A 24,148-nucleotide genomic window follows, 5' to 3' on the forward strand; every position below is an offset into this window, starting at 1 on the left:
TCCTCTCCAATAACAGAGTAGCATTGTGCAGGCTGGAAATTATGGCAGTTCATTTAAATATATTTAATATTGTATGAAATACATATTTACTGTACCTTTTCATTGTTGATTTGATATGCAAAATAGATACAAATACAAAAATACTAATTTGTAGAAGTTGATACAAGGAACGTCATTTGGTACAAACTAAATCTTTAATTACACATGACAGCTTTATTACAATAAGCCCTTGAACCCCAAATCACTCCAATGCAAACACTGAGGGTAGTGAATAACAAACAATTGTTATTTTCTACAATAGATTCATATACTGTTAGATTTTTTAGCCCTTTTATTCAAATAGTAATGCATTTTCTAATTGCATGACCACTTACTGAATGCCAAATGTTTTATCAAAATAACTGATCACACTGAATAGACCCCTTAACTCATTCACTGCCAGAATTATTGCTGGCCGCGTTTGCCCACTGCCAGAGATTTTTCATCGAAAAAAAAAAAGTACTCAGGAGCCGAGATACAGAATTTTTAAGTTTTAAGTTAACAAGGAAGTGGATGGGAGTCTAGATCTTCGAAAAATCATATCTCCTTGGTCTTTGGGTCAAATTTGAAAAAATTACGTCAATTACGTCAGAGGCAGTGAATGAGTTAACAGACAACGTCACACTGATAAGAACCAGTATGAGTGCAATGAAACCCATTCTATTTCTGTAGGGCGGCTGTGGCTCAGGAGGTAGAGCAGGTCATCCAATGATCCGTGGGTCGGCGGTTCGAATCCCGGCTCCTCCTGACCACATGTCGAAGTGTCCAGGGGCAAGACACTGAACCCTACATTGCCTCCAATGATTCGGTCGGCGCTCGCTTGCCACCATCGGTGTGTGAATGTGGGAAAAGTGAGGACGCTGGCGTCGACTGTTCGCCGCTCCACCTCCCAATGTCCCCCCCCCCCGCATGAATGAATGAACCATTGTAAAGCGCTTTGAGCACTTGGAAAAGCGCTATAAAAATGCAATTCATTATTATTATTATCATTATTATCAGGTCTCACCAGCCAACACACAAGAGGGGGTTGGGATGCACTGAAACCAGCACACCCCAAAAGTAGCAGTCAAGGTTGAGAATTGATTGCGTGAAACAATCACCTGTGCATCCAGTCTCATTGTTTGTAAACAAATAATTGGTCTATATAGCATAGTCAATTGCAAAAAGCATTTTCTAAATGCATGACCAAATTGCATATTGAATTGCCAATTATGAAATGCATCGCCATTTGAATAAAGAGGGCAAGTCCAAACAATTTCCATAGAATAACACCTTACATTTATATAACATTGATAACAACTGTTTGTTCATCCGCAGTAAATTATGCCAAACTGTTTAACAGAAGAATGGTCTTGCATAGCTATATGTATCTCTGCAGTCCACACTACATTTTAGAGTTGTGCCAGTTAAGAATGACAAAGCTGGGAGAAGCACAGGGTCTTGTTGTCTCATGAGTCTTCTTTCTCTTGATACCTGCAATGTGAATGACAGTTAATTATATATTGCTAAATGTAGTACAATCATAATCACCTGTCATTCCTTGTCAGATTGGTTGTTCCCATGTTTTTACTTCACTTGAGGTGCCATGTCTTTATAATCCACTTCCTTTTTTAATCTCAAGTTTTCGTTTTATCAGTTTATTTTATGACTATGAAGAACACCGGTGTTCTTTTTTAATAAGAATAATTAGCAAGAAATCACACATCAGACTCATTTGCATACTATACTATTATTATAAACCATAGATGATATACAGTTTAAGATGTACTGTAAGATTGCAATGATGTGTAATATAGCATAGCTTTGGTTAAGTCTCAACTACTTTTCATTTCCATGACTCATGCATACAGTAACATATGTTAACCCAGTCATTACCTGCAGTGCATGCAAGTGAAGAAGACAGTCTGCCCTTCATCTGCGGATCTCATTTGCCTTGTATGGTAAATCATTCCGTCTTTATTGCAGCGAGAGCAGCGTCTGTCAATCTAAGATAAGAGAGGCCTTTATTGATCACTGAGGAAAATGTGGTGGTTTCACTAACGAGCAGCAGATACAGCCCGAGAGAAAAGTAGGAAAATAAATCAACAAAGCAGACGATTCAATGAACAACAATAATGAAAGCTAATAGAATCTCAGATACCGTCTCTGGCAGAGCAAACAATCAATACAATATAAAAATGTTATCTGCACAACATAACTTATAAACAGATCATCCACAAACAATCAATCATACCACTGGTCCTTTGAGTTCTGAATCCTCCTCTTCCACCACTACAGAGCCCTGTTCTAGGCGGTTGAAGACTATTGTAGAGGTGATTTCTCGACGTGTGAATTCTGTAAAGGAATAATTGATTTATTATTATAATGCAATAACCTTGCTTAAACTTGAAATCCATAAGATTGATGTCCTTCCCAGGATTCCAAACCAGGCCCACTTGGGCAGAGAACATTGTGCTTTGAGCTTCAGGCAATACCACTAGTGTTCCTACCCGAACACATGTAGTCTACAATTCTCAATAGAGTAGTACTAGGAAGACAATCTCCAACCACTACAGTTTACTAAAAAAGTTCCAGATTGCAGTTTTAATATGCAGCATGTAACTTATCACTTTATAGATCACATTGTTTCAGCTGTTTTGTTTATAATCATGTGTGGTTAAGTGTGACCTGCTCCTGAACTCTAAATATAAGTAATTCTTGTGAAGAAGTATTGTGTTTCTGTATCTGGTGCTGGAGGCTCTTTGATGGGGCACTGTCTGGGATTATGTGTCATATTTTAACCATTTAACTATTTTAACCGTATCCCAACAAGGAAGTGTCCAGCAGTACACTGCTATCATGAGGTGGTATTAAGCAATGTTTGTAGGAGTCAGCTGGACAAGGTAACTAATGGGGGTGATAGTTCAGGTGGTGCATGCACATCCAAGGATTGCGACGGGTGCTGGACAAAAAGTAGCATATGTGGAGGAGAGAAAAGGCCGCACTGTAGAACCACACCCACACATGTCCTCTGTATTATACCTGACGAAAACCCCCAGCAGGTCGAAACGTTGTTCGCTTGAATAAATATATGGGAGCATCTAAGACGGTGTGCGGACCTTTCTCTCCTCCACATGAACGAATGGGTTGATGACACATAGATGTCTTCCAGGAGGAACCTTATGTGGTCAAGCGGATGCTCTGTAGATCTGTGTAGCTATGGTAACATCCACATTTTACTTTATCCATTCTTAGGTCTCCATATCTGGATGATGTGGTACTGAATAGGTCTGCTAAATTCCAATATGCCAAGACATATCCAGTGACACGTGACCCGTGTTTCATCAAAGGTTCACATGATTAGATGATTCATTCAAAGCCTGTTCATGTGAGATCTAAAATGTTATCAGCGTCCATCTTCGTTTTTGTTTTTACACCATCACAGGTTGCCTATATGCATTCTATTATCCTACTTTTCTGTTTTAGGTTCTAAATCAATACATTCCTTGGAAAAGTTAGAAAGACTGAAACTATATAAAAAGGAAACACATTTTTTTTACATTTCTAACTAAAGCTACTCATATATACGTAAACCTAACTAAAATGAATATTTCATCATGCTGGTCAAGCGTATCTGTGTGCACACGTGCACATGACGTCATAGAAAATAGCATCCCCCCAGTTAAAAAAAAAGCCAACACAACACCACTGGTGCCGAGCAAGGAGAGAAGCGAGTTGTGTGATCTGATTGCATGTTTTGATGTCCCCTGATCAGGTCAGGTGTCGGAGGGTGCCTAATAGTTAGAGCAGTGGTTCTCAACCTGTGGGTCGGGAGTCGGTTTCCCCACATGATTTTGGGGGAGGGTCCCCAGATGACAATGAAGTGACAATTTAAGGACTTTTAGACCTTTTTTAATAACCAAAAAAAACTATACGATAAAAACTGGTCAAACATTGGGCAAATTGTCAAATGATATAAGAAGATATTTCTCACACAAGGTTTTCTCTCCCTTACGGTAGTGATTCGGTAGTACACATTTTAGGTAGTACAGCCGTTGAGTTTTATGAAGAGGCTTTGAAATTGTGTGGAATCTCAAGAAGAGCATTTATAGTGAATGTGGGGCTTCTTTATAAATATCGATCATAAAGTGTAGACTTTTCTGTTGTTCCTTTTCTCCATTTCCTTCCATTTCTCTCAAACAACTACCTCTTCCTATCGGGACTCCTTAGTGATTCTACCACACTCTCATACACTCACTCATTCCACACACACCAACACAGGGTGAAGAAACACCTCTCTCCCTCCTTTCTCTCCTACGATTGAGCAGGCATATAGCTCTGCCACCTCCCTTCTTGCTCTGTCTCACATGCATAATGTTGAATTGTGTTGGCTTGTGAATTCATTAACACTGTCCTCTGGTGTTTAAAAATAATCTGTGCTGCTCTGTTACACAAACATATAATCTAATGTTACATGGTGTCTGTTTGTCACTGAATTTTGGTTTGAAAATATTTTGTGGGTAACCTTTAACTTAGAGTCTTGCATAATAGGTTGATATGATATACTTTGATAGAGTGATTTGAGTGTTGAGCGCAAGTTTTGAATTAACCTTTAAATAGGCATGCTGATTACTGAATAAATCCATATTTGAGTGCCTATAGCTAAAAACACACATTATAGCTAATACATTGCAAATATTAAGCAGTACTTTAAAATAAATTCTGTATCATAAGTAGCCAATACAATTTAATGTGTTCCAGTGAGAACTCTGGCTGTAGCATTTTGAATGAGCTGGAATCTTCCAACACTCTTTTTAGGAAGTCCAGCTAAAAGTTAATTACAGCAACCTATCCTGTAGGAGACAAATGCATCGACAAGCTACCTACATTTGTACCAAGTGAAATAGAGGCTGGCTCGTACAATTGTACACTCTCTGAGTTAAATGAACACTGGGGATTTTACTGTGTAGGTGCTACCATGTCTGTGTTTAGTACTTTGTAAGCTCCGAGTCCAAGTCTGCCTAACAACAAAAGTCACTGAACTGAACTGAAGAATGTAGCCTATGGTAAATATTTGTACCTTGTACAGGGATGCTGAAGGCACAGCGGGGACAAGCAACCGTATCTTGCATCCCTGGTAATGGGAGGACACTTCCACATTCGGGGCAAAAGTTTGGATCACCACTGAAACACGACATGGCTGTGAAAACATAAAGACATTTCAGGAGAAACGGTCAATAGAAATTATTAATGGGACAGTCACTCTTAAATAACTTGTCATCATCACAGTAACTAAGTTGAGTTATTTTTTACTTTACTTAAGTATTTCCATTTATGATACCCTATACTTCTACACTAAATCCCAGGCACTAATATTGTACTTTTTGCTCCACTACAATTATTTGACAGCTTTAGTTACTATAATACGTTACTATATGATTACAGCTACAGGTTGACAGGTTAAGCTACCCAGCATCACATTAACTAATTAAAATCAGCTCCACCTTTACAAGCTGCAACATTAAAGTGATTAACACATTAATGCAATACTAATGAGTAATTACAGTCCAATAATATGATATGTGGGTCATTTGGTAACAGGAAGGCTGGCACCAAAACATTATGGGCACTAGGCAGTGGGCACCTAGGAAGAGTGGGCACTAGGGAAAGCTGGGCACCAAAACAGAGTGGGCACCAGGCCTTGGGAAAGGGGACATTAGGGGAAATCAGGGCACCAAAAGGGCCCACTCTTCTTGGAACACTGGGCACCTCTAATGCCCGAAGTGCCCACTCTTCTCTCTAGTACCCAGTCTTCCCAAAAGAATGGTGCCCAGATTTCCCTAGTGCCCACCCTTCCCCGTATTCGGTCATTCTGCATGATGAGATTTTATACTGTACATTTTGATGCCAATACTTTTATGTATTTTTTTTTATATACACATAATAATAAAACAAATCTGAGAAATTCTTCCAGACTTCCACCACTAGTCATCATTATCCGGGGTGTGTTGACATGTCTGTTCAACACGTGTTGGAAAAAACATATTAAACCGACAACTTAACGTTAGCAGTATCATCCGGATTCAGCATATATGTACATCCGTTAGGTAATGTTAAGTTCAGGTTGACCTTACCTCAACATCGACGAATAAATTCAAAACGTTCTAGTTAGATTTATTGCAGCTCCCACTTCAATCTCCTGTCTGCACTATTCCAGAGATCCAGACAGGCATGTACTGGACGTACTCAGCGTTGCCAGATTCTGCGAGAGAAACAAGCAACAACTAGGTCTAGGAAAACAAGCCCAGAAGATGGGGGGGATTTGGAATATATTAACAAGGTCCCTGGCACAAAATATTTTTAGATGGGGGGAGGGGGGGGGGTGATATATTATAACTCTATGAGGGGGGGGGGTACAATATCTATGGGTACAAATACACAAGCCCAATTATAAATAAGCAAGTACACTTTAGAAACAAAACGCCCCAAAAAAAACTAATAATATTTACAAGCAACTTTTCAGAAAAACAAGCCCAAGGTTGCTTATGATAAGCGGACTTGGCAACACTGGGACGTACTATTGTTGTGGTGTGGTCTTTCCTCTGGTCACGGAAGTTGGGACGCGTGTTGATGACGTCAGTGTTGCGCAAACTACGATAGCGCTGAAATTGAACGCGTCGCGGTGGTCGTTTGTAAATTCAGGTACAAACTTCAGAGAGTTTATAGTTCATTTACCAGAGAAACGCAGTGTATAAAGTTCACTCAACGGTTCATTAGCATTTAGATATGAAAAGGGGGCAATTGTGGTAACAATTAATACACCTGCTTGTTTTTCTAGCTAATGTTAGCTACTTTAGTTGTTGTGGTTTGGACACGTGATGGTCTCTGCAGCGTGCATAGGATAATGTACTATACATTTATTTTGTAATTTAGAGCTACAAGCCCCCCATGGTGCATGCATGCATGTTACTATACTTAAAAACTGTATGTATGTAACTTACTTGTGCATGCATGTTATATTGTGCTGCACAATATACATTTTCAGTGTATGTTGTGCATGCACCTTTATCTTGCATCATGAGTCAAATGTGTGTATTTCTGCTAGATCACATACACTGTAAAATATATAAAATTATAAGTAATGATAATACATAACATTTTATTTATAATGCACTTTACATTTAAAACAAATTTCAAATATTTGTATGACAAAGCTATAAAAAAAAAACATTAGCTTAACACATTAAAATCACTTGAGGGCATAAAGTCTAGGAGAAAAACAAGTGTAGCTAAAACACTTTATTAAAAAGGTTGGTCTACTCTCATATGTACATTCACACCTGTGTTTTCCATTGTGCTTATTTATATTCCTTCACATAATCACCTGATTCATTCGTGCCTAGGGCTGTCACGGTTATGACATTTTACTTGCTGATTAATTATCGCTCCAATAATTGATAGGCCTATTCGTGCCCTTGTCTCCAGTCAGGATGTCGCTGAACGACGTGAATGAGAATGAGCTCCTGGACTATGAGGACGACGAGGTGGACGCGGACGCAGGGAGCTTGGATCTTCTGGACCCGAAGGACGGGATGAAGGGGTCTTATGTCTCCATTCACTCCTCTGGATTCAGAGACTTCCTGCTCAGGCCGGAGCTGTTGAGGGCTATAGTAGACTGTGGCTTTGAGCATCCGTCTGAGGGTGAGAAATCTGAGAATAGTCCCAAACTGTACCTTTTAAGAAAATGTAAAAAAAAAAAAAAAGCGGTTCTGAAGGATCCAATGTAGTTTTTTATTATTTAGTCACAAGCTTAAATACGACGCGTACTTTAATACTTTTCATTGGTTAAATATTTATGAAACCCACAGGCACACTCACTTTAACTTTCAAAAATAGCAATAAATAGTCAATCTACAAGCTCACATGTCGCATCGCAAGGCGTTGTGACTTGTGAGCTTATAGATCGGCTATTTTTGCTACTTTTGTGTGACACTGTATGACGAAGTAGGGTATCAATTAAAAAACATAAAAAGTTGAAATATGGAGATACAAGGTTGCTTCCCGACTTGTGGAAAAAATATGAGTCTACTCCAAAGTTTACTTTCATCTCTACATGCATGGCAGCCATTTCATTTCACTGTCTGTTGAATTCGAACACAAATACCTCATTATAACTTAATGAGGTACTGATTAGCTGATCACCTGAACCAAATGTTATTTAACGAGGAAAAGAATAAAACCCACTACTGTGGTCATCACAGTCAACAGTGCTACTTTAACAGATTTCTGAACTCTTCTTCATAAATTAAAACATGAATTGTGTTGTTTTAAAATTAAAATGTATATGAACGTTGCATTATTCAAAGTAAAAAAAACTATTTGTTATTTATTTGATCAGTTATCATTTTCTGCAAATACATTCTTTAAATTATTTGTTTTAGGAGTGAAATGTGAGGAGTATTAGGAGAAATGTTGCCAGTAGCTTATAGAATAAACTGAAATTGTCGGTTTATTCAACCACAAACCAAAGAGTTAACAGGACAAACTGATATTTTTTTCAGTGGTCTCTTAATTTATTTTCTAAACAAACGCACTAATTAAAAATACCTTCTTGTTTCATGGAATACATGTATTTTTTCTGAAGACATAATCTTGGTGGTGTACATTCTTCTTGCAGTTCAGCATGAGTGCATCCCTCAAGCGATCCTTGGTATGGATGTTCTCTGTCAGGCAAAGTCTGGAATGGGCAAGACTGCTGTGTTTGTTCTGGCCACTTTACAGCAGCTGGAGCCTGTCACTGGACAGGTAACATCACTCAAACATCCCCTGCATCCTCATGTCATTACAGTCTACTGGCACTGAACTGTGAGCGTGGACTCTGCATTAGAGCCTGACTGATGGCAGGATTTTTAGTCCCATCCTGATTTCGGAGAGTCCTTGACCACCGGTTACCGGTTTTGACCGATATTTTGTCAAAAAAGTGCAATATTTTCTAATTTGAAAAATGGAGATTTGATTTTGGTTTCTTTTAAAGAAACTGTCTATTACAAAATGTTCACAAATAGCCGATCTACACAAGCTCACAATGCATCGCAATGCGACGCGTTGTAGATCGGCTATGTTTGATTTATTTTTACCTGGCTGGTAGACTAGAATAGATGAAAGATTCCCATTTACCAGTATGTGGCTGATGGTAATTTCTCACATTAATTGCAACATAGCATTGCTTGTAGGAAATTGGCTCAACACGTAACATAACTACCAAACTCTAGTCTTTACTTTTATTCACCTGAAGTAAAAGTATTAATTTTCTAATTATGAAATTATGAAGCCCCAGGTACACCTCACTCTTTGTGTTTATCACCTTATTGGACACACTAGCGTGACTGATTGCGAACGCGGGAGGAAGCCGCGCCTCCGACCAAGTGGAGCTTACTATATCATCGTGCTTGCGGTGTGTGTCTGTGTGTCTGTCTGTCCCATATTTATGGTCTCTTTCCGTCTGTGTTCACGCTCTCATTCTCTCATTGGCTCGCCGGCGAGAGATTGCGCCTGATCCCATTGCTTCACCGATCTGTCCGTCAACCCCCGCCCCGTTAACACAACATTACGAGCGACGCCCACTGCACTCTGGTTGGTTGCGAAATGAAACACTTCCTCATACCGAGTAACCTCGCATCACCAGTCTTTCCACCTCCGAGTACACCGACCCGCTGGGCCAGGCTTTTATTTTTTAGCAAAACTAAGCAATAAAAGCCTGGAGATCGAGGCGAATCTGCGTTCGCCTCCAGCGTTCGCGCGTCTTACTTGTACTAGTTCTATGATGGAACCACATGGATCGTATGAATATGTAAGCAATCTTAAAAAAGAAAAAACATTCATTCTAGATGGCAAACTCCCTTAGGTGATATAATTTATTGCCATTTCTTTGCAGCTAATGTTCCTCATTAGTTTAAGCTGTACTGAGGCAGACTACAATCACATAAGACTGCACTGCATAATAATTAGACATTAGGAGTGGTTAGCAATGTACATTCCACAAGTAAAAATGTAAAACCAATAGATAACAATCTACCCTCCCTGTAATGATAATAAATTGTCTATGATAATTAAGTAAGGAAAACATACTGTATAAATGCATGAATATTAATTACAAAGCAGGATGGATGGGTCCCTCGTAATAGCTGAGAGAGAATAGCAATCAATAGAAACAAGGCATATAGCCATCTGAATTTAAAGTTAACAAATTAATACAAATGGCTAAAGACGAGACTAGTATATCCAATAAGCAAAGCCAATAGAAAAGGATAGCCTCCCCTCCCCCCCCCCCCCCCCCCGGCCTGTGCACGGAACACGCTGATGTCACCAAATTTATAGCGACGCCCCTCTGCACTCTGATTGGTTAGGAGATAACAAGGTTCACTCACACTACGAAACCACCGTTCCTGCATGGTTCCCCAGCCTTTTTTCTTTTGTAACAAAAAAAAGGCATGGGTTTACGAGGCTACTGCCGCCCTCTGCAAATCCAGATGATTCAGAGTAAAAGACATTAATCCAGAGTCATTTAGGTCAAACGGAATTTGAGTTTTGAGGGAGAAGTTTAACTAAGATGTAAGTACTATATATAATTGTATCACGTATCATTCTATTCACACGTTTTTCTTGCTTTAGGTATCTGTGCTGGTGATGTGCCACACCAGAGAGCTGGCATTTCAGATCAGCAAGGAGTATGAGAGATTCTCCAAATACATGCCCACTGTAACGGTATGCACTGTGTGCTTATCCTCTAGTCCAGTGGTTCTCAAAGTGGGGTCTGGGGGTGACCCCCAGGGGTGCTGGTATAATTAGTTAATATAGCATCACAATCATTTTAACCATTTTAACAATATGTTATACTTTGGCTATTAAAAAATAGCAGATATACGAGCTCATAGCGCGACACTTGTGCCGCACTATGAGCTTGTAGATCTGCTATTTTTGAAGAATCTTGATTTTTTTTTAGCAAATCTTTGACAAAATCTTGAAATGGCCGTCCGCGGCCAAATACATATCAATTTAGGGGTCCTGAAAAGGTTTGAGAACCACTGCTCTAGTCTACCCAACATCTGTACAATTCTACAACACTGCCTCTCCCAACTCCTCGATGATCCTTTGTAACGCAGCCCATCTCCATGTTTGTCTCTCCAGGTAGCAGTATTCTTCGGAGGTCTGTCTATCCAGAAAGACGCGGAAGTCCTGAAGAAGAACTGCCCTCACGTGGTGGTGGGAACGCCGGGACGAATCCTGGCGCTGGCCCGCAACAAGATACTCAACCTGCGTCACATTAAACACTTCATCCTGGACGAATGTGACAAGATGCTCGAACAGCTTGGTGAGTAAACATGCATCTTCCTCCACGTCTGTGTAAAGCTATTCAAGTCTTTATGATGGCTCCGTTGTCTGTGACATCTATCACATATAACTCGAAATTTGGGAAAGGTTTTAGCCCGATCCGAGCCTCATTGACTTTCATCATACAATGTAAGTGAAATATTTAAAGATAGGGGTACTACTAAGTTGGCGTCCTGGCAGTGGGCACAAGAAATTTGGCACTAATCGACCTAGTAGTTTGCAAGATTAGGCCTGGACAATCAGACAGACACACACAGACTTGACCCTCTTATATACGGTTAGCCTCCTACAGAGCTATGCCGTGAAAAATAAACATTGACGTATTGAGGATATTCTAATTTGTACTTTACATTAGCTTTCAACAGTGGAAAGGAAAATAACTAATAATAACTAACTCTCTGTTAACACATTGAATGCCAAAAACGGTCCGGACCGTTTTTGAGGGTCCAAACGAGAAGTGCCGAAAACGGTCCGGACCGTTTTTGACCCAATTCTATTTTTATACATGTGGGCCACGTGGGGCGCTAAAACGAAACTTTGACATCACCCAAGGAGTTTCTGAGAAGAAGAGGCTGGATGAGGCTCCATGTCAAAAATCCTTCCGGTCGGCGTTTTCAATGTTATCTCCTTGACTAAAAGCTTAAAAGCTCCATTTCTTTTTAATGTGGTGGAAACGAGCCGTTTCCGATCGGCGATCACGCTGCAATGGAGGATCGCGTTGGAAATATTATTGTTCCAGGCGTTAGTCGGGACCCTCCGCCGTCTCGCACGCACGCTTTGTTTACATGCACTTCTGCGTCGGGGCTTCTGCAGCACGAAACGTATAACGCAAGTGGATGGAAGAAATGCAGGCACTCAACGTATAATATTTTAATAAACCTCTGGCACCCAATGTGTTAATTCCCATTTGTGTAATTAATGAAGTTTTGAGAAAATGTGACAATATCCAAACACATCAGATTCAGTTTGATTAACTAACATTCACCGGGCCTCACCGCTGAAATATATTTGCAATACCTTGTGTAATCAATGAGATGGTCCAACGCCGCGGTTACCCCTGACCAACAATATGCCTATTATACAGAAGTTGAGCAGCTGTTTTGGCCATATGATGCTAAAATAGTATGTTCAGTGTTTCCGCTTTTCAGTTCCATGAAATCGTGAGTTTGCGCAAAACATAGGTGGAAAAAAATGCGGTGTTCAATGTGCATACAGTACATACTGTATGTGTGCATACAGTACATACATACTGTGTACACTCATTGGTTTACATTGGAATCAGAATGTATACATTCGGCATCAGTTCCACATGCAGTGAATGGCAAAATGTGTTCTCTGAGTTGAAGTTTGTTTTGTTATTTGTTGTGGAAGACATATTATAAGAGTTCATAAGCAGTTACTATGAATGTATGTATATTGTGTTTATGACATGTGATGTATAGGTGTGTAATTCTGTTGTGTTTTGATATTGTCTGTTGTTAGTGGTGTTATGGTTGTTGGTATCGTAGTTGTCTGTCTGACGACCGCTGCATGCCACATTATGAATTTGTACACATACAACCTCGAGGCAAACCGAGAGCTGGTTGAATGAAGTCTGTGTTGTTTAAACTCCTTTCTACCAATGTTCTTTTTCCAGCTACAGAGTGAATATACTGATTCTAATCACAGTGTTCCTCCACCCTCTTCCAGACATGCGCAGAGATGTCCAGGAGATTTTCCGCATGACGCCCCATGAGAAGCAGGTCATGATGTTCAGTGCCACCCTGAGTAAAGAGATACGTCCTGTCTGCAGAAAGTTCATGCAAGATGTAACTACGCCTCTTCTCTTGCATCACCCACGCCTCTCGTTCCTCCCTCAACACTTCCTCTACTCCTTTTCCCACTCTGCCATGCCTGTTGGAGTGGACTGGCACAGTGTCTATGTTGCCTTAAGACCTCCATGAATGCAAGCTACTAGCAAGAAAGAAATAATGTCTCTCCTTATTCCAAGAAAACCCCTTCAGTTAATTTGAAGCATGGGCAATGTCAAACCATAGTCATCATGAGGCCTTCATAATGTTTGTGAATGGCCAATGCTTGGTCAGTCGCTAAGACCCTGCAACTCCTTATAGCCAGTGATGGCTAAATTAGCTAAGCTAATCATAGTCACAGCACAATATATCACATGTGTGCTTTTGTGAAACACTTAGATTTGGTGCCACTGCAATTAGTGTACAGGTACATAAGAGTAAAACTTATTTTTGTTCGGCTTCCTTTCAGACAATGCAAGGAAGCCAAACAAAAATAGTTACTCATAAAATATTTTTTTATGTGAACTTATCAAAGAAACTACTCTATAATCTTGGCAGCAAAATCTCTGCTCTGCATTGTTCAAAATTCTTTAGCTTCCTTCTCTGTTGTTAGTAGGCAGGCCTTCCCCCTGAGGTATAACTGCACCATGTGGCTAAATGTACAGATCCCTCCAACAAAAGAAAAACAAATTCAATAAGGAGGGAACATTCTCACCTACAATAGCCTGCTTCTAGTAGAAACACTGAAGTCAAGCCCCAGAGAGTGAACCAGGCCCTAGTGATTCTAGCTCTTGAGGCCTCTGTAGTTAATTACTTTTCCCAGCAAAGTGGAGGACAGTGCAAAGAAATGGAGCCTGAGTCTGTGTGCCACCTTGCCAGAACGGGCCTATTACTTTTATTGTCATCTGAGTCAACTTAAATGGAGTTGAGGTAACTGCCTTGAGATAGACTAACCGCTCTGTAGGCAAGCACAGCAGTTGTAAATTGTAGCAATCGTTTTGTTCTTTACTGCACATTAATTGTCACAGTCTAAGAAATGGGAAACATGAACCCTGAACACTGGAGCAGGCAAAGAATTAGATGATAATGGAAATGGAGAGCGTAAAGACAGATGTGTAGAGTCCAAATATATTAAAGATAAACAAACAGGACAACTGGAGTAACTCCCAACGGAAGATGTTGAATAAAACAGCCTGAATAGACGTACAACACTTTATGAAATAGTGGTAAATAATTCAAATTGGAATTCAGAATATAATTGATGACATATGGAATGGGATATACAGTATAGTATACACATATAGGCTTCTAGTTCTAGACTAGTTTAAGTTATACAATTTCACAAAACATTTTTGTTTTGAAAATCAACTAACTGTCAACCGACTGACTGATTGATTGACTGACCAACCAGCTAGACTGTCAATAATTTGGGTGTGATTGTGTGTGAATGGATTAGACAGTGTTTGATGAGCATTGTGGTTTGACTTACATTTTCAAGGTACTTTGAGGTAGAATTCGGCATTTCTCTTGAAGTACATTCATGATATTGCTCAGTTATTATTGGACTGATGGGTGAACATGTTTGAATATACTGTAGCAGCTCTTAAGGCCCAGAGATGTGTAGTTTGTTTTACTTAAATGGTCCCCTCACTCTTTAATTAGACACATTAACAAAAAAGGCAGACACAAATTCAAATTGTTTGTACTGAGTAATGCGTCTTATTTGTATCTGTTGTTTTACCGCATCGATTTAACCTTTTGTTTAACCAGCCTTATCAATCAAAAGGGAAGGATCTGCCTTCTGCAGCTCAGGTCTCCAGCAGTGTTTCCATGTCTGCTTATTATAAGCGACTTTGGGCTTCTTTTTCTGTAAAGTTGCTTGTATATATAGGTAGTTTTGTGTTTGATTGATTGATCTGAGGGTTGCGGTCTTTTAGGCTTGTTTCTAAATAGTAGTTGCTTATTTGGACTTGCTTCCAAATGTATTGTTATTGTTTAAAATATATTTAAATATTTTCATGTCAAAGGACCCATCTGAAAATGTTTTGTGCCAGGAGCCCCGTACCAGATTTGTGTTGTTAGAATGTTTAAAAAATCTTCAAATATTCCACATTTTAATTTAGATTTTTTTATTCAAAGCCATTACCCAAACCTGTGAAAGATATAGGCAGGGTTGTTTGGATTTCAAGAAACCAATCACTATCCTAGTGGGCTACTGTATACTCCTGTGTAGCAAAAACGATGTTAAAAACGGGGCTCAGGGCCGAAATGGCATGATAAGTCTCTGGCATGATAATCTCTGACTAAAGCAATCAGAGCACTTTATGAGTTTTTCATATCTGCTTGACTAGGTGGAGAGTAGTACGGTGTGTGTTTGTGTGTGTGTGTGTGTGTGTGTGTGTGTTTGCATTTGTGAGTGTGGTTGGTTGTATGAATCTCTTGGTGGGAGTGGTTCTCTCTATCCCTTCCCTCACTTGTTCTCCTTTTTCTGTATGGAATTGAGTTCAGTTTAATTCATATTTTCAATTTACCGGTACACCTTTAATCAAATCTTAGTTTTTCTAATGTATGCAATTTTTTGCACTTTTTATTTTTACAAAATACCCGTCAAAACATCAGTAATTGACTTTTCTAAATCATACTGGCATCGGACGAAAAAATCTGGCATCGATCGTGCTCTACTTTAATGTATGTCCTCTTAGGCCTAGGCTACACGTATATGGATCTTTTACTAAACGGATATTTTAGTCCTCCGTTTTTGAAAAGAATCCCTGGCCACATGACAAAGATTTAAATAAATCCCTGTCCACACGTAGACGCAGAAACGCATTGATCAGCTGCAAGTTTCAATTTTATATCAGATTTTATATCTACATTTATTTTATATATGAGGGGCCAAATACATATAGCCTATACATATTTGTAATCACATGTTAAGGCCCAATACTGCAATAGCTGCATTATTTTAATAGCATCACCACTGAGCATACGTGAACATAAACGAAAACAACATTATTAGGGCGCAGCTGCAGCGCAAACAGTTGCCATGGTTCACATGACGCTGAGTCCTTGGTTTATAGTGGTGTTCAATTTTTTTTACATTGCCAACTCTCACATGTACATAAACGTTCAGATTTCAAATATAAAGTGCTTACCCCTGAGCCACGGATGTTACAAGGTGATCCGGACCGCGATAAGTACCCGTATCTCCCGTATTGTACAATAAAAAGCATTTTAATCCCATCGCCGGACATTTTCTTTTCTTTTTTTGGTAATGTATCGGAGTGCAATACACCCCCCAACCATTAGTGTCGCATGGTTGAAAGCGTCGGAGAAAATTTTGAGAAAATGGCCGGCGATCGGATTAAAATGCTTTTTATTGCACAATACGGGAGATACGGGTACTTATCGCGGTCCGGATCGCCTTGTAACGTCCGTGGCTCAGGGGTAAGCACTTTATATTTGAAATCTGAACGTTTATGTACATGTGAGAGTTGGCAATGTAAAAAAAAAATCGAACACCACCATAAAGCAGGGACTCTAAGCACCATGACTGTCATGGTATGACAGTCATGTTTCAGGTTTACGCAAACAGTAGCTCCGACGGAACCTCTCCCTCCGCTGTATAGCTCCGAGATGAGCTATACAGCGGAGGGAGAGGTTCCGTAGGGGCTACGCAAACAGATGAGTTTTACTTCATCAATTCATTCTATCGTCCCAAAACTCCCCGCCCCACGCACCTTTTGAGCGGGCCACCCGCGGCCGCTCCATGGTCGCTGGATTTTGACCCGGGGCGATTGTGTTTTAGGACGACAGACCCCACATTCAACCCGTGTGCGCGCCGTGTTCGCTACTCGGCACTCTTTCTCTGTGCCGACTCGGCACAGAGAAAGAGCTACTTTATACAGAGAGCTACTTTTCCCACCACTGTCTTATTATTAATTATGACATTATTTTGCCATAAATGAGCGTGCCTTGTTTCATAGACTGTAAGTGTTGCTCTCTATCTCTTCATTTATTATTATAATGACCATGAGCGGTCTGGTGTTTATGTATTATTATATTATTTATTATTATAATGACCATGTGCGAATGCGAGATGACGTCATCGTTTCTCAAAATCTCCGGATTACATGTCCACACAGATACACTGAAACGCATGTTTTGGAAAACCTTCACTTATTTATCCGTTTACAAAAATATCCGTTTTAGCGGCCAAAAACACCGTTTGCGTGTGGCTGAAAGGCCCAAACGCACACAAAAATTTGCGTTTAGAAAAAGATCCATGTACGTGTAGCCTAGGCCTTAAACAACCCCCCCTTTATAACTACCCTCCCTGTCTAATCTGTTGACCAAGCACCTAGAACCCTAAACATGCCCCACACTGTTTTAACCACACACTCACCTCAACACTCAATACTGTTTCATGCACCACACTCTGGATATCATTCACACTCCCGTCTTAAATGCTAACAAACCATAACTCTCCTTGAACTTCACCCCCCTGCCCCCTCACCTTAACACTGTCCAACCCCTTTCTGCTCCAGCCAATGGAAATCTTTGTGGACAACGAGACCAAGTTGACTCTTCACGGGTTGCAGCAGCACTACGTCAAGGTGAAGGACGGTGAGAAGAACAGGAAGCTGATTGATCTGCTGGATGTACTGGAGTTCAATCAGGTACCAGATGATCTTTCTCAGCTGACTTCACTTCAGGGGTTTAACAGTTGATTAAACAAATCGATTAATTCAATTATAAAAACATTATCTATAAAATAATTGAATTATTAAATTAACCAAAAAGGTAATCATTAGAATAATCGCTAATATATTCGATAGTTGCAGCCCTATTTCACTTGACTGACAGAAGGAGGGCAGCCCGTTGTGGAAAGAGAAAGTGACAATATAGTTGAGAAAACACAAAAGTTCCTCAAGTCCCCAGTGTATCCTCATTTACTCAGTTTACATTTGTGTACTGTGGTTTGACCTGGGGCTGTCCTCGAAATCCATACCCAACTTATAGTCCTAGGCATTTTTCAACTAATTAATTTTTTGATTTAATTGCCAAATCTGTCCATGTACAGTACTGTACATGCAGAGTGACCAGCTTTTTCAGGTGTTTTACTGTATCTTACAAGATTAGAATTTTTGCGGAACATTTTAACTATGATGTCACAATGTCTACCATTTAAAGTTTTAAGTAAACTGATGGAATTGAAAGGTTTTAATACAGCGCTTACAGGAGATGTGCTTATCATTTTTAAATAAATATATATATATATTTTTTAAACTAACAAAAAAACGAATCAACTAAAATATTCTTGGTCGACAAAGACAAAACTATTTGACGATACAAAAGCCTGTAAATGGCATTTTTATTAAATATCAGCCTGTCAGTATTGATATATACAATAATCTAATCTAATAACTGGACTAACTCCAACATCTCATCTGTACAAATTACATCATTTAAAGACTACTTTACCCTGAGTTTCTCCTGCCACTGAAAGAAAGTATGATTGATCACTGAGTCCCCCATTGTTTGTTTGTGACTCATGATAGTCAAATGCTGTTCCAGAGGCCATGCTATTCATTTGTGGGAACGTTTGTGCTTCAAAAACATCGGTCAATCCCCAATTAGTACTGCAAGTATGTAAAAAAAAAAGAAGGATTGCCTTAAGAACCCATTAATTCCTCATTTGGATGGGTAAATGACCTAATGCGTCTTATGCATGTGGTACCAGCATGTTTAATCACAGCCACAAATATGTTGTCCAGGTGGTAATCTTTGTGAGGTCCGTCCCTCGCTGCATGGCTCTGGCCCAGCTGCTGGTGGAACAGAACTTCCCTGCCATCGCCATCCACAGCGGAATGGAACAGGAAGAACGGTATGCTTATTTTATAGTTATAGTTGTGCGCTGAAAATAGCCGATCTACAAGCTCATAATTTAGAGCTTGTAGGTCGGTTATATTGGACGGTTTTGTAGGACATGGATCTTACAGATTTCAGCTTTAAGCATAAAATGGTTCTTTATTTCCCATCTACACAGAAATACATGACTCTGTGTGGTGTGGTTGTTCATTCCCCCTTCCCCTCTCATGACCTCTGTAGGCTGTCACGCTACCAGCAGTTCAAAGACTTCCAGCGGCGGATCCTGGTGGCCACCAACTTGTTTGGTCGAGGGATGGACATCGAGCGGGTCAACATTGCCTTTAATTACGACATGCCTGAGGACTCAGACACTTACCTACACAGGGTAGGAATTCAATAAACATCGACCCTTTTTGCTGCACTTTCTTTTACCAATACCCCTGTTGTGCAATCAGCCAAAAACAAATCTTTATTGGGATCCAGAAGTATGGGTAACATAGCACAACAATCACACATGTTGCTAGAAACGTGTCACCTGCAGAACCATTCTTTTCCTATGGTAATGTACACTCTTCTCTTCTGCCACGAATCATGTTTTTCTAGAGTTTTTAGATGCATAAAATACTTTTTTTTTTACTATTTTGATGCTGGTAGATAAAGGAACAGTGGGATAATGGTAAATGCAGATGAAAGATTGATATTAGACTCTAAACTCAGCGTCTGCTTGAATCAATCTTTTCCCAGTGATTCATTATTTTATCCAGTTACACATGCAGCTCTGCTTCACAGGCGCACCCTGCTGTTTTGCCAAGGCGCTTAATTGAAGTGTATGCACTTGTAGCGACGTGTCTCAGGTGTGATCGTCCCCTAAAGAGTTGAACCTCATAAAAACAGCAAATTCACTGTCCCCAATTCTGTTCCTCAGGGAACAGAATAGTTAACTGCATTCACCTCCTTCGTCCATCTATCCAATCAGGGACTGATTAGACTTGGGGTGTCAAGAATCAGTCAAGGATTAAGACATACCAAGTTTTAGCAGTCCCCAATCAGGGACTGATTATACTTGGGATGTCAGGTTAATGCAATTGACCCTTCGCTAAATCTCACCCCAAAAGCGATTGTCCAATGCTAGCCTAGCAACGGTTGCTAAGCTGGCATATGGTTTGGCGCTCTTCCGTCACCTGTCATAGCTGTCGATGTTATTTCGCCCGCACAGCGCACACACAATAATTTGCAACATTAATAGCAAGAATAGGAATACCACGATAACGCGATGGTGACTATTAACCAGCAACAGATTCCACGTACCCAGAAAACGGTCGGAGGGTGCATTCTTACCGGCCCCTTTGCCCAAACTGAAATCTGCACCTAAACTGCAAGGCTGCATGGCTGTGTCGTCGGGAAAGTTACGACTCACCCGCCCAGGTGATGGCAATAATAGTAATCACCGTAATCGTAACAAAGGTGCAAATCATATAAAACAAACAAATGTACAAAGTACAGTATGTGTTATGATAGAGACAGTCAGTATAACTTCTAAAGCCCAAGTTCCGAGTTCAACATGCCAGAAATTCAGAATCACAGCACTGCCTGTTTCGGATTCCGCACGTTAAAATATTATATTAATTCATTTGTTTGTCTATTTATTTTACTGCTACTATGTGTAGCCTTACCGTGCAGTACATGAAAACTCCTGTCCGGACCGTGATGAATGATAATGACGTTTAAGTTGATTGAGTTGGATAAACTGTTTCTCCCTCTAAATTTCCCTGCATTTTTAGTTTATTGAAATAATGTCATGCACATTTTTCCAGTGCATAGCCTACTGCAGGCCTTGTTGACTAGATATAGAAGAGATTTTGAAGCTCTTGCTCCTGAAATAATCGATTATTTATATGGGGAAATCTGTCATATAACATGCATGTCAATGAGTGAGAAGCACAGCTTGCCAGACCTTGGGCTGGCAGAGTGGAGTGGGTGGGGCTTAGCGAAGGGTCCATTTACTACTGGTCAGATAGAAAGGTTGCAGTAAAAGGGGACTTTCAATATGCAATAGACCCCCATTTCAAATGATTGTCCTAGAGATCCTGAAATTTAAAAAAATGATGTAAAATGTATTATTTAAATTCATAGTGATGATGGGAAATTTAATTTCTGCTATTATGACATGCCCAAAATAGGGATGCCAGGGTGAAAGAGTTTAAAAACATCATCTCTTCTCCAGGTTGCCAGGGCAGGGAGGTTTGGTACCAGAGGCCTTGCAATCACATTTGTGGCAGATGAGACTGAAGTCCGCACGCTCGATAGTGTGCAGGAGCGCTTCGAAGTGAACATCAGCGAGCTGCCTGATGAGATCGACATCACCTCTTACAGTAAGTACCTTTAAGGATTTTCTTGATTCATATTCTATCACCTTGGGTGGAAGGCATTTGTGCTAAAAGTGTGAATTTCAGACCTACGTACAGTATCTCACCATGCAGTGAGTGAATGGAATCACTATTTAAGTTTCCTTGCTCACAGAAGCAATGGATGAAGATTATTGACATTATTTGGACTCATGGTCAAGTAGCCATAATCCAAGGTTCTACCTGTAAAAAAAGTTCCTCTAGGTTTTCCTCCAGTCAACTACTGCTATGTTCAAATAGACGTCAGGCATCAGTGACATTGTGAAACACAAGTGATCTTATACGACTCACTCCTACTCCAGAATTTTCCTGGCTGAACAGCCAAAATAGGGCGAATTGTCCTCTGTCAATATGGGTTGTACTGGAAATATTTTAGTTTTTATAGACGACCATCAACAATTAATTAGGGCTGTAACTATTTTGATTGGTGATGTGTCTGATTAACCACTTAAGCCCTATTTTATAATTTGTTGGACAACGTTGCACAAAAATACCAAATATAGCATACATTTTAGATTTTTCCTATAATGACATGACCAATAAAGACAAAAGTGGTTAAGGTTAACTGTTGCAGCCCTATTGGATCACAGTCAGTTTTTATTTTTTTTCCCTTCTGAAATCGATTCAAATTGATTATTTTGTATAATCTATTAAGTTGATCAGTTCTATTAACTGTTGCACACCTACAATGAATTGAAACGCATATCAATGTGTTCCCCTTTATGATGTATACTTGACCTGAGAAAATAACTGTTTAACTTTATCTCCCTCTCTCCTTTCCTTGCAGTTGAACCCACACACTAAAGAGGACACGGATCCATTCCAATTTCTTGTGTGCAAAGTTTGTTTTATATTTGCAGTTAAACACTTGTTACAGAAAGTGCAATATTTTTTTTTTCAAGTTGAAAACACCAGATGGCAAATTTATCTTATATATTATCCCAGCATCATTTGTTATTTTAAATGATAAAAATGGGATTTTGTTTTATTTATATTTTATTTGTTTATGAAGCAGTGCCCTCTGCAGACTGAATGTATAATTTAAAATCTCTTTAAAGGTACTGTGATGTTTTTGGTTAAAACAAAACGTTTTTTGTTTGTTAAAATGTTAAAGCTGTATAGTGTGATATTAATCATTGCTATGTACAGTATAGTGTTCAGCTCTATATTAACAGAAAGTACATTTTCAGGTGGAACAGCAGTTTCATCCTATCAGGAGAGAGAACCCATTTGTCAGGTTACATTTTATAGTGTTCCGTCATCTTGAAAATTTGATATTTTTTCCTCCCGCTTACTTTGTTTAACGAAGCTTGTGTTATTTAAGTTCCTTAATTGTAAGGATATTGTCTGTTCAGTACAGTAAGAATACTGTGTGGGTTAATAAATGCTTTTTTTCAATATCTTTCTCATTCTTAATCCAGCTGTGCAACTACTCTAGACTGCTGTGAAAGTATTTATAATCAGTCATCAGTTATTTACTAAATGAACTGCTTGGCTATACCCGCTCAACAAATATTTTGTCAGTTAATTGCTCTTTCCTTTCTGTGGCTATAAATATGAACAAATAGCCATAAGCATATGTTACCGAAACACAGCTGGCCTGGTGCTCCCAGTGAACAGATGAGTGCTCCAAACATCTGTTTCATGTTCGGTGAAGTCATGTTTTACCTCGAGAAGAGTGAAGCTTGTTAATCTTGACGAACGTTCTGCCAGGGGCCTATTACACGAAAGGAGAATTAAATAAGTCTGGATTTAAGCCAAATCCAGGTTTGACAAAGTCTGGTCCGTACAGCCTGGTTTATTCCGTTCCATGAACGCCAAGCCAGGCTGAAAAGGAGCGACTTTGTCGAGCTAGACCTTGTCAAGCCAGCATGGTAAAGCCAGGCTTTACGTATTCCTATAAAAGACCATGAAAGTCGATAGCAGAATCCTTGAACTTGACCAATCATGGAGCCCAAAACCAGAGCGGCGTTCTTCTCTGTGGCTGAACAGCAGCACTGCAGCAGCTCATGGAACAGTGGCGTTCCCAGGAATTACATTTAGGGCAGGTGAGATCCCCCCCCCCCTTACGAAGGGGGGGGGGGGATTATCAAACATCTAACAACAATATGAACTATAGTGTTAACAGAGTGACAATGACATATCACATGTGTCATTGTCACTATTTCAGTAATATAATTAAATTGATTATATCTTATTTCATTTTATTTGTATGCAGGGTCATTAAAATGAGTCCATATACAAACACGTGTTGAAAAAACAATTCATCGCTAATCCTGGCTAAATTAAGCCAGGATAGGTGTTAAATCCAGGCTTAACCCCTAATTCTGTTTTCGTGAAATAGGCCCCAGCTCCACAAGCAGGAGACACCAGTTAATATCCAGAAATGTATCTCTCTGGGACTCAGTAAATGTAATCTCAGAACCCATGGACAAAAGTCTGATGGTGATTTGATGTTTATAGAGATTACAGTAAATGTGAAACTATGGGACAAAAAAGGTGGAAAGGAGTTCTGTAATCTTCATCAACCTTTGTCTCATCAGTTCTAGTCATGCTACCTTAGTTCTTCATTGTCCTTATCCTGGATTGAGAGGGTGTGCAGTTGCAATCCAACCTGGGATTCGAACCCAGGCCTTCTGAATGAATGCCCTATAATTGCTACTGCTAGGCCAA

The 24,148-nt window shown here is 39.7% G+C and overlaps 2 protein-coding genes across 4 annotated transcripts; one reads left to right on the forward strand and one right to left on the reverse strand.

Annotated features, from left to right (window-relative positions):
• Positions 1-175: 175 nt before the first annotated feature.
• polr1h (RNA polymerase I subunit H) lies at positions 176-6,250 on the reverse strand. Its single transcript, XM_080442061.1, has 5 exons — positions 6,153-6,250; positions 5,099-5,218; positions 2,273-2,373; positions 1,915-2,024; positions 176-1,512 (listed from the first exon to the last, which is right to left on the reverse strand). The coding sequence occupies exons 2-5, from the start codon at positions 5,214-5,216 to the stop codon at positions 1,488-1,490; spliced, it is 354 nt and encodes a 117-aa protein (XP_080298187.1). The 5' UTR covers positions 5,217-5,218; positions 6,153-6,250; the 3' UTR covers positions 176-1,487.
• Positions 6,251-6,670: 420 nt separating this feature from the next.
• ddx39b (DEAD (Asp-Glu-Ala-Asp) box polypeptide 39B) lies at positions 6,671-22,874 on the forward strand. Of its 3 annotated transcripts, none has more exons than XM_080443301.1 (11): positions 6,671-6,720; positions 7,504-7,719; positions 8,696-8,823; positions 10,690-10,782; positions 11,206-11,389; positions 13,099-13,217; positions 17,747-17,878; positions 18,977-19,086; positions 19,311-19,455; positions 21,295-21,442; positions 22,263-22,874. In XM_080443301.1, the coding sequence occupies exons 2-11, from the start codon at positions 7,509-7,511 to the stop codon at positions 22,277-22,279; spliced, it is 1,287 nt and encodes a 428-aa protein (XP_080299427.1). In that variant the 5' UTR covers positions 6,671-6,720; positions 7,504-7,508; the 3' UTR covers positions 22,280-22,874. The 3 variants fall into 3 exon arrangements, with proteins under 3 accessions (XP_080299427.1, XP_080299429.1, XP_080299428.1); XM_080443303.1 differs by having other exon boundaries at positions 6,673-6,720; positions 7,508-7,719; XM_080443302.1 differs by lacking the exon at positions 6,671-6,720 and adding an exon at positions 6,855-6,924.
• The last annotated feature ends 1,274 nt before the right edge of the window (positions 22,875-24,148 follow it).

The sequence above is a fragment of the Gymnoscopelus braueri genome (assembly GCF_963280865.1).
Source record: "Gymnoscopelus braueri genome assembly, chromosome: 11".
Lineage (NCBI taxonomy): Eukaryota > Metazoa > Chordata > Actinopteri > Myctophiformes > Myctophidae > Gymnoscopelus > Gymnoscopelus braueri.

Coding starts and splice junctions, on each gene's coding strand:
- polr1h (XM_080442061.1), bottom strand. CDS start 5,216: ATGTCGTGTTTCAGTGGTGATCCAAACTTTTGCCCCGAATGTGGAAGT. Junction 2,374..5,098: donor CTTCAGCATCCCTGTACAAG/GTACAAATATTT, acceptor ATTCCTTTACAG/AATTCACACGTCGAGAAATC. Junction 2,025..2,272: donor CAGAACTCAAAGGACCAGTG/GTATGATTGATT, acceptor CTCTTATCTTAG/ATTGACAGACGCTGCTCTCG.
- ddx39b (XM_080443301.1), top strand. CDS start 7,509: ATGTCGCTGAACGACGTGAATGAGAATGAGCTCCTGGACTATGAGGAC. Junction 11,390..13,098: donor CAAGATGCTCGAACAGCTTG/GTGAGTAAACAT, acceptor ACCCTCTTCCAG/ACATGCGCAGAGATGTCCAG. Junction 13,218..17,746: donor GCAGAAAGTTCATGCAAGAT/GTAACTACGCCT, acceptor TTTCTGCTCCAG/CCAATGGAAATCTTTGTGGA.